Source organism: Tripterygium wilfordii, chromosome 2, assembly GCF_013401445.1.
Source record: "Tripterygium wilfordii isolate XIE 37 chromosome 2, ASM1340144v1, whole genome shotgun sequence".
In the NCBI taxonomy this organism is placed as follows: Eukaryota; Viridiplantae; Streptophyta; class Magnoliopsida; order Celastrales; family Celastraceae; genus Tripterygium; species Tripterygium wilfordii.
The window spans coordinates 9,360,779-9,379,391 of NC_052233.1; the positions used below are offsets into that span (position 1 = coordinate 9,360,779).

At 34.8% G+C, this 18,613-nt stretch overlaps 2 protein-coding genes and 1 pseudogene across 2 annotated transcripts; all 3 read left to right on the forward strand.

Annotated features, from left to right (window-relative positions):
* The window catches only part of LOC120006583, a 29,744-nt pseudogene extending 11,546 nt beyond the window's left edge, over positions 1 to 18,198 (forward strand).
* Positions 655 to 5,509, forward strand: LOC120006591 (beta-amyrin 28-monooxygenase-like). The gene is made up of 3 exons (XM_038856679.1): positions 655 to 1,614; positions 1,891 to 2,078; positions 5,025 to 5,509. Exons 1-3 carry the CDS (start codon positions 657 to 659, stop codon positions 5,325 to 5,327), a joined length of 1,449 nt encoding a protein of 482 aa, XP_038712607.1. The 5' UTR covers positions 655 to 656; the 3' UTR covers positions 5,328 to 5,509.
* On the forward strand, positions 16,222 to 18,189 carry LOC120006586 (beta-amyrin 28-monooxygenase-like). Its single transcript, XM_038856667.1, has 3 exons — positions 16,222 to 17,212; positions 17,473 to 17,660; positions 17,741 to 18,189. The coding sequence occupies exons 1-3, from the start codon at positions 16,255 to 16,257 to the stop codon at positions 18,041 to 18,043; spliced, it is 1,449 nt and encodes a 482-aa protein (XP_038712595.1). The 5' UTR covers positions 16,222 to 16,254; the 3' UTR covers positions 18,044 to 18,189.
* Positions 18,199 to 18,613: the final 415 nt, after the last annotated feature.

The window sequence follows — 18,613 nt, forward strand, 5'->3', positions numbered from 1 at the left end:
ATTATCATAAAAGTTTGAGGTCGAGTAGATAAATCTATGAGGAAAATATATAGATGAGTTTATCAGAAAATCTACGGGAATACACTATTTGTATTCGATATGCCTATCATTTCCATGTAAGATCAGACTTTTATCAATTCTCATTGAATCCGTATCTATAATTTTATCAATGAGAGAATCTATATCATTTATTACTATTATAATCCATGTCTTTTAAAGCCTTCCTCTCCACATTTTACTATCAAATATATAAATTTTCTCCATTCTATTCACCGTCGCACCGCTTTCTATGTTACACCTGCACATGCCATCTTAATCGATTTTCTCACAGTTTATTTTCAATTGATGCTACTCCTACGTATCTTAAATCTAATAATCCCATTTATTATCATACATTTCCTCGTGCGGCCACGCATGTAATGAAACATTCACATTTCAACCACATGTAATTTTTAATATGTGAATTTCTACACATCTAACGAAGTACGTAATAACATCTTAATTTCTACACATGCTTTAGTTAATGACACCCAAAGATTTGTCAAACATCTGACTTTCATGTACGAACTCCACTTCTATTTTTGTCTATAAATTACCCACACACATTCTTTAAGCATACAACTTCATATTATACCATAAAACAAACACAAACAGCAATGCAGCAATATTATTTGTGCATGTATCTCCTCCTTTTTGTCTCCTTCGCCACCCTCTCCCTCTTCATCCTCTTTTACAAACACAAATCCCGTTTCTCTAACCCAAATCTTCCTCCGGGCAGGATCGGCCTCCCATTCATCGGCGAGACCTTCCAATTCATATCTTGCGGATGGCGCGGTCATCCGGAGAAGTTCATCATTGAGAGGGTGGCTGAGTTTTCCTCCAAAATCTTCAAAACAAATATTAACCGTGAGCCTACAGCCGTCTTTTGCGGCCCGACGGGGAACAAGTTTTTGTTCTCCAATGAAAACAAGCTTGTCAATGCAACCTGGCCTAGCTATTTCAACAAAATCTTCCCTTTCGCGCTCGAAACCTCCATCAAGGATGAATCAAAGAAATTGCGCGGATTGCTTCCTAAGTTCCTTAAACCCGAGTCCTTGCAGCGATACGTTGGAGTCATGGACATGATTGCACAAAAACACTTTGAATCATGTTGGGAAAAGAAAGATGAAGTTTATGTGCACCCCCTCGCGAAGTGGTACACATTTTGGTTAGCTTGTAAGGTGTTTATGAGTATTGATGATCCTCAATACATTGTTAAACTGGTGGACTCATTTAATCTTTTGGTTGCCGGTTTAATATCTATTCCAATTGACATGCCTGGAACGGCTTTTAATCGTGCTATTAAAGCATCCAGGTATATTAGGACTGAATTGTTGAAGGTAATTAAGCAAAGAAAGATTGATTTGGCTGAAGGTAAAGCGTTGCCAAATCAGGATATATTGTCACACATGATGTTAACGTGCACTGAAGATGGTCAGTACATGAAGGAGTTGGATATTGTTGATAAGATTCTAGGGTTGTTGGTGGGAGGATACGATACTGCCAGTATTTCATGTACTTTCATCGTCAAGTATCTCGCGGAGCTGCCTCATATTTATGCTAGAGTATATCAGGGTATGTTAAAACGTCAGTATTATGGGTGCCAATATTTTTTGTTCCAGCTATCCCAAATGTTGAGATGATGCACATATTTCTTATGGATCGTGTAGGGCACACGATTTCACATGGATCATGTGCGTTCATCTCAGCTTTTGGATAACTGGGACAAAAAACGTTGGGATCCAAGTCAACACATAATTTAAGCGGCGTAGATTCAAATGACGGAAACAATATTATTATTATTATTATGATTGCTAATCCCTTGGTTTTTCTTGATTTCACATCAAATAGAGCAAATGGAGGTTGCTAAATGCAAAGCACCTGGAGAGTCATTGAATTGGGAGGATCTTCAAAAAATGAAATATTCATGGAACGTAGCTTGTGAAGTATTAAGACTCACACCACCTGTCCAAGGTACTTTCAGGGAAGCCATCAATGACTTTGTTTTCAACGGTTTCTTCATCCCCAAAGGCTGGAAGGTACGTAATTCTTTACTGATACTTACATTTCATACTTCATGAACATATCAATCAACAAGATGATGGATCGCACTTAACACAAGAGTGGGGGGTGAATTGTGTCCCCAAATTCCGATAGGAATCTCTTTTTATAATTTAAAAGGAAATCAATGTCAATTAACAATTAACAACACAAATTTGGACTCTAATGATTATCTTAATCAATATTCATTTCAATGTAAGATGTGATACAATATGGTGAATGATCAATTATCAAATAATCAAGAAATTGCAAAAACAGATTTTTTAAACAACACACTGCACACAGATTTTACAACTCAAATTTCACCTAGCAAATCAAGTCAGAATTCAATGAAATTTGGTATGCAGTATCAAAACACCCTAATGAATACTATATCAAAAATGCAGATTAAAATTCAAAGTTTAGCTATGTGAACAGTGCACGGACAGACTAGTGGTTCAGAAAATTCTGCAATCAAAACACTTAATCAATCAACAAGCAAGCAATGCAATCAAGAAAGTCCACACAGCAATTTATAGTAGTTCGGAGACTCTTCTCCTACATCTACTACCTAGGTTCACCAACCTAGGATTTTCCAACCTCCACTAAGGATGTGGTTTTCTCCAGAGCTCCACAAAACTCACAAGGGTTTTTAGGTCACCCTTAAAACTGAAGATTTCAAGACAATCTTCAAACTTTACAACCAAGGGTTTCAAGCACTCCCTTAAACTCAACCTCAACAAGGTTTTTGCCCAATGAAGGGACTTTTACAAGTGTTCGGTATAAATTATTCACTCAAGGTTTGCACTAAGCAAATGGGGTTGAGGAACACTCAGGAATCACAATATCACCTCACGGGTTGGATAGAAAATGAAGAATAATGAGGATTTTCGAATCTGAAAATAAGAAGCCAAATGAGAAGCACTCCCTCTTTGCAAAAGCAAAATAGTGAGGAAGCCTTTAGAGTGGCTTGGGTAGAAGCTTGGATTCAATGGCACAAACTAGCTTGAAAGTTTTGAGAGCAAGAATTTCTTCAATGTAATTTTGGCTTCTCCAAGTTGGAATGAGGAAGAACCCCTCTTTATAATTTACCAAGCTCTTGTGATTTCCACTGTTGGATCTTTTTCCATCTTCAAATCTCGACCTTCAATTACATGTGCAAATCTTGGCCATTGAATGAATAGATCATTAAATCTTGACCTTACAATATGTAGCCGTTGCACTTGCATTATTTTCCAAGTCTAGCTTTGCAAGATTTGAGTTGTCATGTGCACTTGCAGCCATCTTTGACCATTTAATTAAACTTGCACCAAATCTTGACCTTGGTATCTCCAATAATTTTGTCATCTTTGACCATTTGATCAAACTTGCACCAAATCTTGGCATTGGTATCTCCAACAATTTCCTTTTAAATGTGTAGCAACTTGCAGCCATCTTTGACTCCAAAAATCAAGTAAGATCTTCTTTTAAGTCAAAAATTGCAAGCAAGAATGTTGTCTTATGCACAACCATTGGATTCACCTTTAAATGATCATCTTAACCCTTCAAGTCTTGTTGTAATATGATCCATTCATAATTCAAAACAATTCAATCTCGGCCATAGATTAGTGTACCATTGGAGCTTGTAGTCTTCAAGAATATCTTCATAATCTAAGTCTTGTCTAGTTGCAAAATATACTTTCTCATCTCTTACAAATTTCAACCATTGCATTTGTCCTTTAGCTTCATCAATTGTCTTCTCACAAAAATCTGATCATTGACCTCAATAATGGAAGCATGTGCAAGATCTTGTTTGATGAAGATAAGAGATCCTTCACGTGACCAAACATGTCCCTCCAATCTTGACTTCAAACTCTGAATTTGGCAGCACCAATATATCCATATTATACAGCCCTAAGGCTAGTTCCAATCATCAATCAAAATGCCTTAGTGGAAGGTTGATGAACATAGGTTTTTCTTGGTTTTCTAGAGATCCAAGCTCATACTCGAAAACCGGACTTCAATTCACTTGAGCATAGCTGAATTCTGAGTGATATGATATCCTCATGATGATTAACCTACAAAGAAATAGGAGGTAGAACTCCCCAATTGCATGTAAGCTCAAAGAGCTTCATATAGAGCGCATAGGTTAATTACATTAGAAAAACAACCCAGAAAATTCATATTACTGCATGATAAATCATTTTATATATATTATAATGTCCATATAAAATTTCATAACAATCGGAAATCGTTTGGTCACTCAACCAAGCAAATAAGTCACCAATAGTGAAACCGATAAATTCTAAGTGTAAATTCAATGTCATTTTGCAAACTCAGTGTAAATGACCTTTTCTCTTGAACTTTACTAAGTCAAATATGTTCTTAGTGATGAAACTAAGATGCACACGAAATTTCATTTAAATCGGAGTTCATTTGGTTCACTATGTTCACAAAGAACACATATGCACAAAATTAGGTAAAACCTAGTTTTGGCGGAATTTAAGCATATGACCAAATATATATGTGATGCACTTAATTTATCATGATTATAGTCCTAGAACATATATTAGACCTTCATGTGCATGTGGTTCAAGTTTCAAGTCATTTGGATCTAAGTTGGTTAAGATAAATTATGATCTTTTTAGAAGATTAATGCCCTAACTTAGTCCATGTATGTTTGTTTTCAAAACTAAATTTCCAGCACTATCTCAAAAATATATAGATATCAAATTCAGATAGAGATATGCATAAGCCTTCATTTAAGTGTATATGCACAATTAAGATATTAAACAATTAACCAAATAACCATTTAAGCATGTTTTCTAGCATTTTAGGATATGTTCAAGTCAAGCATGCTCACACACATTTTAGTATACAATCATACACAATCATCAAAAACACAATGTTGACTAGACACTAAGTCTTGGTCCAACACAAGAGTCTTAACTTTCATTTGCATGCAGTTGTATTGGAGTGTGCACACAACACACAAACACCCCGAATACTTCCCGGAACCCGAGAAATTCGACCCGAGTAGATTCGAAGGAGTTGGACCCGCTCCTTATACATATGCTCCATTTGGAGGAGGCCCAAGAATGTGCCCAGGAAAAGAGTATGCTCGACTGGAAATACTTGTGTTCATGCACAACCTTGTGAAAAGGTTCAAATGGGAGAAATTGGTTCCTGATGAGAAGACTGTTGTTGATCCAATGCCAAGGCCTGTCCTTGGACTTCCAATTCGCCTTTATCCTCACAATACTACTTGAATTATCTTTTAGTTTTTATATATTTTTGTTTCATCGTAATTAAACGCATGTATTGTCTTTGTGTTTTTTTTTTTTTTTTCCGAGTGTACGTGTGAATAAATAAGACAAATCCTAATTAGCTACGTACTGGGATTGTTTACTTTGTTAAACTAGTAAATCAAAGGAAGTCAACTGAAGAAGCAAGCTCTTTCCTCTCCTGTTTTTATTTTCTAAACCAAACAGAAACAAACAATGACGATAATCCACCAACTTAGACGATACAAAGACCACCAATTATTTGCCTCAAACGTTAACCCAAATCCAAAAGAAGTTGTATTTTTATTGCTCTACTTATCATCTCGTGGACTCAACAAACAAAAGATTATGTAGTTAAAAACTCAAAGTTGTATTTATTAATTGGGACATTAGTTTGTCGATTCGAAACCCTAACTCCAATTACCACATCCCCTACGAGCGTTGAACCAGACTGTGTTTGGACTAATTAAGGATTAGTGTTGTACAGAGATGTGTTGAGGAGGAGGAGGAGAGGATTTTTCAAGTGAATAATGGGTGGGTTTATTGCATTATCCGCGGCTTGGATTCATATTCAAATCTATCACAACATAGCGTTATTCCTTATTAAATGATATCCATATTCTCTACGATTCAATTAATGTGAAACTTTCTAACTCAGATGACACTCATGTGTTTGGTATTTCATAGAGGTCTCGAGTTAGAGCCTCCCCTTCCCCTTCCCTTGAATTCAAAAAAACATAATCAAAGAAATAGATCATCAAATACTTAATTATATTAATAAATATATATAGTTTTTTATTTAATTTAAAATACACATAACATTCCCCATTTATTTTCAATAAAATAATATATATGCGTGTGTGTGGAGGAGAGAGAATATTATGTATCATGTGCTAGAGACCGTCAAAATTTGACCCCCAAAAAGTCCCCCAAATCTATGTAGCATTAAAATAACTATGGATTAAAAACACACATGTAGGACCCACTTCACATCCAACACTCCACATTAAATGAGGGTCACTGTTTGGAGGTCTCAAGCATTATTTCATGTATTGTGAAGGTGCGAGATTTATTTTTTTTTTTTGAAAGAGATTCTTATCGTGTTTCTGATGGTTGTGTGTTACACATGTTTCTAAGGAGGTCACACTAGAGTCTCAGAAGACTTCTTTTTGTTCTTCGAAAGGAATGCAAACAGACAGCAGCAATTCTGTCTCATCGTCGGCCTCAATTCAAGCATATGAGCAGTCTGATGTTGCAACTTCTTTTATTGACATGACGGAGCAGACAATTTCAAAACATGATTTGCTCACCAGCAATGAGAGTTTCGAATCACATCCAACCATCTGCTCTCCTGCCCCCTGTGCTTCTACTGAGATCACTGAACATATTTCTGGACAAAAACATGTATGTGATCCTACATCTGTTCCTTGCTTAGTTGAGACCAGTTTTGGTTTCTCCCGTGAGGAAGATGACAGCAAATTTTTTTTTTTTCCCGATAATGCAAGTTTTATTGAAGAAAACCAAAACTGGAGGACTACTCAGTAGTCATGAGGAGTCGCAGCCCACATAACGGCCGGTGTATTGGACCAATGTGGCCCATTTTACTACTTCGGGAGCCAACTCATTGACAAATATTTGGGCTTTGGCCAATGACCAGGGTCCATGGTATTTATCAAAAGCATTTTTTTCTTAAATTTAGTCCTTAATGATTTTCGTGTTTATGTTCTAGATTTTTTTTTATGGATGTGCCAGATGTGTTTGAAACCTTGAATAACAAGTCAAGTGAAATACGTTTATTCAATAGAGAGTTTTGAGAATAGGAGGTAGCTTGGTTGATCAGGTTGCCTACTCAAGCTCTTGAGGTCCAAAGTTCTATTCTCACCAAGGAGTTGAGATTTGGGTAGTTTCCATCTGCTGGGCTTAGCGTGTGTGGCTTTTGAGTCTTTCAAAAAAAAAATTTTAAAAAAAATAGAGGCTTATCGTGTTTGGCCTATGAGTCTTTCAAAACAAAAATAGAGGCTTAGCGCTTAGCGTGTGTGTGACCTATGAGTCTTTCAAAAAAAAAAATAGAGGAGTTTTAAGTTTTTCGCACTTTGATACCCACACAAACGAATTTTCTGTGCCTAAGAACTATGGAGATGGCCTCAAAAAAAATTCATAACAATTTCATTTACTGATGTATTTGGACTTGGATTTCTAACACTCTACCTGAGTAGGAGGAGAACGGATTGTAAGTGATATGTTGTCTCATAAAGCGGTACCATTGATCGATCTACGTCTGTCATTTAAATGCAAACCGTGTTGTAGTAGTTTCCGTCTGCTATGGTGGCCTATGAGTCTTTCAAAAAGAAAATTAGAGAGTTTTAAGTTTTTTGCACTTTGATCCCCATAGAAACGAATTTTCTGTGCCTAAGAACTATGGAGATGGCCCTAAAAAAAATTCATAAAAGTTTCATTTACTGATGTATTTGGACTGGACTTGGATTTCTAACACTCTACCTGAGTAGGAGGATTGTAAGTTATATGTTGTTTCATAAAGCGGTACTATTGATGGATCTGCGTCTGTCATTTAAATGCAAACCGTGTTGTAGTAGTAGTAGTAGTGTTAGATGTTGAATATGCATGGGCTTGCTTGTAATCATGTAAATCTCTTCTCGATGTATCTAATTAATTGAGGGCCACATCACATTGTTAGGTAAACACTAAACAGTACTTTCACTGATTGAGAGAGCAACAAGGCTAATCAAATTAAAGTCCCAAGTTTCATTTTCGACATTAATTTAGGTTGTTACTTGTCATTTACGATATTAATCACTAGTCTAATTTTTATTGTTGTTGAAATTCTTTGCCTTTTACAAGGTTCCAATTACAAAACGTGCTTCATTCATATAGATCATCCCAAGAATGAATGAACGTTTGCATCGGTAAGGTGGATATATATATATATATATGAGTCGCCTTCGTATTATTTTGGTTTGTTATAGATTCTTAATTTGGCATTTGGAAGAGCAAGAAGCCTGTAGTATTGAAGAAAAATAGAGTCAAAATGTAAGAGTTTTTGGGTGTATAGGAATTGGGGATTTGTTTGAGATTTTCTTCATTTTTTTTTTTTAAACTGGGGTTTGGAGAGAGTGTAGGATCAAGGACGTAACCAGGATTTGTAGTGAGAGGAGGCACCGCGGGGGTTCGGGAGCAGCACTCCCGAAATATTTTTAGACTATTTATATGTCGTTTGTTAATATTCAGTCCAATAAATATAACTTGAACTGTAAGACTATAGAATTATATATATTATTTTATATTACTAGAAATTAACAAATAACAAGAAAAATAAAATATATTTTACAATCATTAGTTTTTAATGAGTGACTCAAAGATTAAAATAGGCAAAATGAAAAAAAAAATAGAGAGAAAGAAATAGGGACGACACTAATTCTTGAAATAATAATAATAATAAAAACACAAAATTGAAGAACGTAAATAAAGAGACAAAATAAAAACAGTAAATGTAGAAACAAAAACAAAATGAGACAAAATAAGTTCGAAAAATATGATCAACACTTCAGAATGGAACCCAAGTCTTGAGCATTAAGAACAAGTGCATAACCACTACACCACACATCATTCTCTTACATATTTGTAAACTTATATGTATCTATAGTAAAAAAATTTTATCAAAATCCAGGGGGGCACATGCCCCCCTGAGACCCTTAGTAGCTCAGTCCTTGTGTAGGATTCGAACCCACAACCTGATGGGTAGGTGATTCTTTACATACAATGTGATTGTCGTTCAACTAATGGCTCACTTGCTTTCATAAATGTATTTGAAATTGTATAATCATGGTGTCTTACGTGGGTTGTGTGTGTGTATATATATATATATATATATTCTTTACTTTATGATTCACTTTTAGGGTTGAATTTTTTTTTTAAAATTTGGATAAAATATAATTATATTTTGATCAGTTTTACGAACCCAACAATATGTTTTTTTGTTTGAAACAAAAATCAAATACAAATTGGAAAGGGTATGAAATGTCTTTTGTTTTATATCAAACGATCTAGAATTATCATGCACTTTTCATGTTGAATTTTATTTTTTTTTCGAACAAAAAATATATCGTTTGATTTGTAAGACCGGTCAAAATAAAAATATTTCTTTTCAAATTTTTAAAAAAATGTTTTGAACTCTAAAAGTTATGACATCATTTTAAGATCTCATAGGATAATTCCTATATATAACAGTCCACTCATTCGTAGTAGTAACACTTTATTCGCTTTGGACCTGTTCATAATGGCTCACATGCCTGTTATTATCATCATTCGATAGTTCATCTAGCACCACCGAGTTTGACACTGCAGAGGCTTGTGACCCCGTCCACTCAAGTCGAGTGCTACATAGGATATTTCGTCTTCAAATTTCTTGTTTTTTTAGCTTCTCACTTTTCATGTCTAAAACGTACTCTTTGTGACTTCTCCGTTGTCACATATTTCGTGAGTGGTGAGTACTGAGATTTTTGTAAACTTGTACGTATGAGATTTTGGGTTCAATGATTTCATGTAGTCGTACGTGCTGAAACAAATGTTTGGCTTGTTGTCTTGGTGTGTAGGTAACCTTAGGGTCTGTTTGGTATCACTTTTGTTTCTTATTTTTTGTTTTCGTTTTCAAAAAATAGAAAATAAAAACAGAAAATATTGTTTATTTGTATTTTCTGTTTTGGTTTTTATGAAAACCAAAAACAGGTTTTGAAAATTTTTGAAAACAAGAAAAAAAGGTTTTTAAAAGTTTTGGAAAGAGAACTAGTTACACTTATTATAGATTGCACTTTCTTTGAAATTTCAGATTGCAAATTGCATAGAGATGTGAAGACAATGATCAAATATACTTTTAGTTATTGTTTTATTTCTTATCTTTTTTTCTTTCTATTGATGTTTTCAATGGTGAATTACGTTGTAATAGACACGACAAAGCCTACAGTTATGAAAAATATAATGGTGTGGATATATTCCATTATTATGAAAATAAAAGCATAAACACATTTTTTTTTTCAGTTTTATGCTTTCAGTTTTTGTTTTCATAAGTGTTCAATCAAACAAGTTTCAATTTTATGTTTTATGTTTTATGTTTTATGTTTTCGTTTTTTATTTTTGTTTTCAAAATTTTTGGAAGTGATACCAAACACAACCTTAATTTGTGGTATATATTATTCACAAGCTAACATTGTAATTAAATTTAAGAGTAATTGTTATCTTCTACCACAAATATTGATAGTTATCTTATCTCATTGAAAATTCAAAAGATGATATTAATTAATTATAAGCTACGTTCGTACATGTATTATAGAGCAGCTGGTGTCATGTCATGATATCTTATTTTCACAAGTAACTTTACCCATAAATGCACACTTCACAAGAGATTGACAATCTTGATTTCTACGCATCCAAACAAAACATTAGTCAACTATCTGACTTTCATGTGCATCCGACGGAAATTGAAATCTTAATTTCTACAAAAACGTCTTAATTTCTACACAAACCTCTCAATTTGTACACACCTTCAAGTGTTTAGTTAATCACACCCACACATTAGTCAATCATCCGACTTTCATGTGTGAACTCCACTTCTATTTTTGTCTATAAATTACTCACACGCATTCTTTACTTGTATACAATTCCATATACCAAAAAAACAAACTAACAAACACAAACAACAATGGTCACTTTCTCTACCCGTAGGTAGACGAAACACAAAAAAGAAGGAAAGACGGCAAGCATTACAAAAAAACTTAAAAAAGACGAAAAGTCTTAATTAGATACAACCAGACAACCACAACAAAGAGAAGACTAAACCACGAATTACAAACCAAGCCCTAAACACCACTTCTTTCAGTAGAACTTTCCCTCGCCACAATTACCTCCACTTCGGGAGGGACTACCTCAATCCAAGACAAGAAAGAGTTGACCAATATGCCTTTTTGTGCAAGAAGGTGTGCCGCCTCATTAAGGCCTCTCTTAACATGGGAGACCTTCCACTGATAAATAAATAAATAAAATCCAACAAACTGATTATATCCAAAACAATCACACCCCAATCCGATAAATTATCAAACAGAGACTGGGGATGAAGAGCATCTCCTTCTAGGTGAATTGCATGAAAGCCCAGATCCTTGGTAAATTGTAAGGCAAGAAGGGCTGAAAGCGCCTCAGCCATTAGCGAATTAAGAGCTACAGGTCTCACATCAGAGCAAGCCGCCAAAGGAAAACCCTGATCATCCCGAATAATACAACCAAAACCGGACCTATTAAGATCAGTTCGCACTGCTGTATCAAAGTTAATTTTCACCAAGCCCAGAATGTTGGTTATACGGTGTGAAAGAATTTTATGATATTTGGAGGTAGATAGATTGTCCACAAAGAGAAGAGTATCCGTCGAGAGGAACCAACCATAGATGTCAGACCATCAGTTTGGGGAACCAAACATAGATGCCAGATCAAGTTGTTGGCCAGTGATCGGTGATATTTATCAATAACATTTTTTTATGGATGTTTTAGATATTTTTGATTACTTTGAATTACAAATAAAGTGAAATACGTAATAATATTACAGACATAGAGAGTACTTCTTTCAAGTTTTTCCTGCAGAAGAGAGTTATGTGTTCTATTCAAGGTCTCCATTACGTATTGATACTATTGTTGGGTAGTATGGAGTTTGCTTTGTATGCGGGGACTCGATCAGAGAAGATTGTTGCGGATCCTTTGAGTGGATTTTCGAGAGGCTTACTCTGTACATAGAGTAGAGGTTAGGGCCGATAGGCCCGAACCGGAGTTTAGTGTTTAGCCGAACCACGTAAATCTTTGCCGCATAAGTGTGATTGTAAGTGAATTTTTTGAGAGGCTCAATCCATGGAGCGGAGGTGAGGGCCGATAAGCCCGATCCACCTTATAAGTGTGATTGTAACCCTACAACTGCATCTTGTATTCTTTCTTTCGAAATAGTAAAAACTCTCTGCAACTCCATAGATCCTAAACACAATTGACTAAACCATGTAAATCTTTGTGTCTTATTTTTTAATTGCTTTATTTTCTTTGCTTATGATTTCATTCCCAACAACTACGTGTGCCATTTTTCAAAGTTTGTTTTTCGTGAAAGCCCCTCTTATGTACTTCATGGGAAGACTGTAGCTTGTTGATGATGATGATGAGAGTAGGTGGAGAAATGGAGCCGTAAGTCGTATGTAACGTTGTTTCATAAATGTAAACCGAGGTTGAGTAGTAGCTAGTGTTTGATGTTGAATATGCATGGGCTTGCTCTAATCATCTAAATCTCCTCTCGATGTATCTAATTGAGGGCCACACCACATTATTAGGTAAGGACTTTCCCTGATTGAGAAGGCTAATCAAAAGTCCCAAGTTTCATTTTCGAGCTTAATTATGTAGTTAGTTGTCAATTACGATATCAATCAATTGTCTAATTTTTATTATTGTTGAAATTTTTGCCTTTTAAGTTTCAATGTTCCAACTACAAATTAAAGTACTTCATTGCCTGTAGTATTGAAGAAAAATAGAGTCAAAATGTCATAAGTTTCTCACTTGACGATAGGGTAAGTTGAACCAGAGTCCCATGCATGGTCACAATGATATTATTTCTAGTGGAAATCAATCTCAGGACCTTCTGAAACCATACAGTTTAGCCCTAAAGAGATTCAGCGCTAGATTATCATCCAAGTGATTTACATAATCAATACGTGACCCAATCAACTTCTTTTTAAAAAAAAATACCACTAAGAAATATGTTTATCATTGGAATCGAACATTGAACACACATATACCTAACTCAACCGATTGTCAAATTGTTAGAAAGGGAATTTGTGGCAAGGAGATTGCAACCACGTCACTTAATAAATTAATTGTGACTATCAATTAGGGTTATTTTCTTTTCTTTTTTTATGCATATGCACATAGTGTGAGTTTTTAAGTTGAATGAAGTCTGGGCATTGCTTGATTCTTAATTCAGTCCCAACATAGTCATGTTTGCTTGAGATCAGAACAGAGTGTGTACACAAACAATGAGCTCAAAAAACAGTACTGGTTGATGATGTCTTCCATAAATAATAATTTTCTCATTGAAAAATTCAAAAGATCATTTTAATTATAAGTTCCATATATTTTTATATACCATAGAACGGCTGATGTCATATAAGTAGGGGCGGAGCCAAGAAACGATAATGGGGTGCGCTAAAAAAAATTTAGTGCTATTTTATAACAATAAAACTTATTGAAATGATATGATCGATGAACATTCATCTTCATGTTTGGTCTCATAAAGTAAGCCTAAAGTTTAATATAAATACATATTAAAATTGATGAAAATTAATTAAAGACCATGTATCAGATGAAATAATACGTAAATTTATAACTATAAGAATATTGTTGTTTAATATTAACAATAATAGAATGGATACTTTCAAGGTTACTATTATTATGTATTGTTCATTACTATTAGGTTAAGTATATTTTTTGTGCCATAAAAAAGGATAAAAAAAAACTTATTTAAGCATTTTATAAATTTGTTATATTATTTAAATCCTGAGAGCACTTTGATAAAATAAAATTAATCGAATATAATAATAAGTAAAAAAGAAAACTTTTTAAACATTATTATCTAAAGATATAAACATCACAACACTGATTCTGCTGTTGTATTCTAGCGACACATATGTGGTGCACAGTGATGGGATTCCTAAATCTGGTGGAGATATATCTTTTTTTATAAAGGGAAAGTTAAAAATCTTGATCCAATCCATGTGTGTTGTTTTTGCTTTATGTATAATTTATTTAGTTTGTCCGAGTTTATCCCGTGATAGGGTTATTCGAATACATCTCAGTTTTGTCCAATGTTAGTCTGGTGTTTGTTTTTTTGTAATTCCTCTACCAGGATTTATAAATGTTTAGACTATTAACGTGACGTTAAGTGTAATGATTACTATTTATGAAATGAAGTGTTGGGTTTAGACATTTTTAAAAAAAATTAGGTATATATACGCTTACTAAAAAAATATACATAAATAAAAAGTTTTATTACATGTAGTACAATCTTTATTTAAAAAAAAAAATGATGACTACAGCCTAGTGTAGCCTCACTTCCTACGCCCTAGTGCAATCGCCCTCACGACGCCCCTGATTGTAGGGATATCTTATTTTCACAAGTATCGGTGTTGGAAAATCAATGGGGCATGCTTACCCATAAAAGCAGAGAGCACAACACGTCACCGGAGATTTTGACAATCACAACAACTCTTTAATGAGTTTGGTTATACATCAATGTCCTCGAACTCGAAGACATTAAGGTTGGATTGGCCATGATGAAAAGTTTAAGATGTTAACTATTTCATGATATTCATGAATAACCAAACGAGAAAAAGTTATCTCACCCTCTAAATTAGGAATCTCACCCCGAATCATTAAATTTTATTTTTTTAATATTAATTTCTATATGATTTGATATTTGATTCTTTTAATTTGAGTGTGATTTGATATTTAATTCTCATTCCAAAAATTGGTTTTACCACCCCCATCAATTAATTAAAGTAAATTTATTACATCTCATCAATGTAGATTGACGGGTATATTTAGTCAGTTCCCGCTAATAATGCAGTCTTATATTTTGTCCATGATAGATATAAAAGCATATGAAAATTATGGATTTAGCGCTATTGTTGGGTTATTAGGTGAGTATGTTGAGGTAGGTATGTTGACATATTGACCTATTTGGTAGTTATGAGCGTGAATCGTCTATCCACAGCTCATTGACATTACGTATTACTATCACAATAGGATTTGTGAATAGTTATCATTTCGTTCAATTGGCATTGACATATAGTTACCCGATACCTCCTATTATGATTAAGTTGTTTAGATACATGTATGATTTTACAAACGAATGGGTCACTCCGTACAAAAAATAACTTGCAACATACATTAAATGTACCCGACAATATGCATTGATGTGATATAATAAGTTTAATTTAATTAATTGATGGGAGTGAGAAAATTAATTTTTAAAATATGAATCAAATGTCAAATCACACGCAAATCAAAATAATCAAAAATCAAATCATATGTAAATTAATATTAAAAAAATAAAATTCAAAAAATGGAGGGTGGGATTACCATCTTTAGGGGGTGAGAATACTATTTCTCATAACCAAACTCATTAAAAAGCTTAACATCTTAATTTTTCATCATCATTATCTGAATCATTATCATAAAAGTTTGAGGTCGAGTAGATAAATCTATGAGGAAAATATATAGATGAGTTTATCAGAAAATCTACGGAAATACACTATTTGTATTCGATATGCCTATCATTTCCATGTAAGATCATACTTTTATCAATTCTCATTGAATCCGTATCTATAATTTTATCAATGAGAGAATCTATATCATTTATTACTATTATAATCCATGTCTTTTAAAGCCTTCCTCTCCACTTTTTACTATCAAATATACAAATTTTCTCCATTCTACTCACCGTCGCACCGCTTTCTATGTTACACCTGCACATGCCATCTTAAACGATTTTCTCACAATTTATTTTCAATTGATGCTACTCCTACGTATCTTAAATCTAATAATCCCATTTATTATCATACATTTCCTCGTGCGGCCACGCATCTAATGAAACATTCACGTTTCAACTACATGTAATTTTTAATATGTTAATTTCTACACATCTAACGAAGTACGTAGTGACATCTTAATTTCTACACATGCTTTAGTTAATCACGCAAAAATTTGTCAAACATCTGACTTTCATGTACGAACTCCACTTCTATTTTTGTCTATAAATTACCCACACACATTCTTTAAGCATACAACTTCATATGATACCATAAAACAAACACAAACAGCAATGGAGCAATATTATTTGTGCATGTATCTACTCCTCTTTGTCTCCTTCGCCACCCTCTCCCTCTTCATCCTCTTTTACAAACACAAAACCCATTTCTCTAACCCAAATCTTCCTCCGGGCAGGACCGGCCTCCCATTCATTGGCGAGACCTTCCAATTCATATCTTGTGGATGGCACGGTCATCCGGAGAAGTTCATCATTGAGAGGGTGGCTGAGTTCTCCTCCAAAATCTTCAAAACAAATATTAACCGTGAGCCTACCGCCGTCTTTTGCGGCCCGGCCGGGAACAAGTTTTTGTTCTCCAATGAAAACAAGCTTGTCAATGCAACCTGGCCTAGCCATTTCAACAAAATCTTCCCTTTCTCGCTCGAGACCTCCATCAAGGATGAATCAAAGAAATTGCGCGGATTGCTTCCTAAGTTCCTTAAACCCGAGTCCTTGCAGCGATACGTTGGAGTCATGGACACAATTGCACAAAAACACTTTGAATCATATTGGGAAAACAAAGATGAAGTTTTTGTGCACCCCCTCGCGAAGTGGTACACATTTTGGTTAGCTTGTAAGGTGTTTATGAGTATTGATGATCCTCAATACATTGTTAAATTCGTGGACTCATTTAATCTTCTGGTTACCGGTTTATTGTCTATTCCAATTGACATGCCTGGAACGGCTTTTAATCGTGGTATTAAAGCATCCAGGTATATTAGGACTGAATTGTTGAAGGTAATTAAGCAAAGAAAGATTGATTTGGCTGAAGGTAAAGCGTTGCCAAATCAGGATATATTGTCACACATGATGTTAACATGCACTGAAGATGGTCAGTACATGAAGGAGTTGGATATTGCTGATAAGATTCTAGGGTTGTTGGTGGGAGGATACGATACTGCTAGTATTTCATGTACTTTCATCGTCAAGTATCTCGCGGAGCTGCCTGATATTTATGCTAGAGTTTATAAAGGTATGTTAAAACGACAGTATTATGGGTGCCAATATTTTTTTGTGACAGCTATCCCAAATGTTGAGATGACACACATATTTCATATGGATCGTGTCGGGTACACGATTTCACATAGATCATGTGCGTCCATCTCAGCTTTTGGATAGCTAGGACAAAAAAGTTGGGATCCAAGTCAACAAAGAATTTAGGCGGTATAGATTCAAATCACGGAAACAATATTATTATTATGATTGCTAATCGCTTGATTTCCCATCAAATAGAGCAAATGGAGGTTGCTAAATGCAAAGCACCTGGAGAGTTATTGAATTGGGAGGATCTTCAAAAAATGAAATATTCATGGAACGTAGCTTGTGAAGTATTAAGACTCACACCACCTATCCAAGGTACTTTCAGGGAAGCCATCAATGACTTTGTTTTCAACGGTTTCTTCATCCCCAAAGGCTGGAAGGTACGTAATTCTTTACTGATACTTATATTTCATACTTCATGAACATATCAATCAACAAGAGTCTTAACTTTCATTTGCAGTTGTATTGGAGTGTGCACACAACACACAAACACCCCGAATACTTCCCGGAACCCGAGAAATTCGACCCGAGTAGATTCGAAGGGGTTGGACCCGCTCCTTATACATATGCTCCATTTGGAGGAGGCCCAAGAATGTGCCCAGGAAAAGAGTATGCTCGACTGGAAATACTTGTGTTCATGCACAACCTTGTGAAAAGGTTCAAATGGGAGAAATTGGTTCCTGATGAGAAGACTGTTGTTGATCCAATGCCAAGGCCTGTCCTTGGACTTCCAATTCGCCTTTATCCTCACAATACTACTTGAATTATATTTTAGTTTCATCATAATTAAACACATGTATTGTCTTTGCTCGTTTTCAGTGTGTGAATAATAAGTCAAAGCCTAAGCTACGTACTTAGGATTGTTTACTTTGTTGAAGTTGAATTAGTAAATTAAAGGAAGTCAAAGTTTGGGGGGCAGCGCATATACTTGACTATTACAGGAAGTCGCAGGCCGTAACCGATATACATATTTGGGTTTTGTTATTTCCTCTTTTTCTGTGGTAGCTCGGAAGATTTGAGTATACAACTATCAAAAGGGCGGCGCCGGGCAAGTCTTTCAGCCCATTACAATTCCAAAAGATAAAGATCTCAACAATTGAGATTCCAGTTATCCCAGTTGCTACGGTGTATGCACAAGATTTAATGTGCTTGTGATGGGATCCACATGCACATTAAATCCTATGCATACACCTCAACAATTGGGATAATTGGGATCCTGGTTGTTGGGATCCATAGCACTTCTGCGATTAGACTTTAATCATGTAGATAAGTATTGTTAGTAAAAATATACAACTGAAGATGCTCTTCCTCTCCTGTTGTTTTTTTCTCTAAA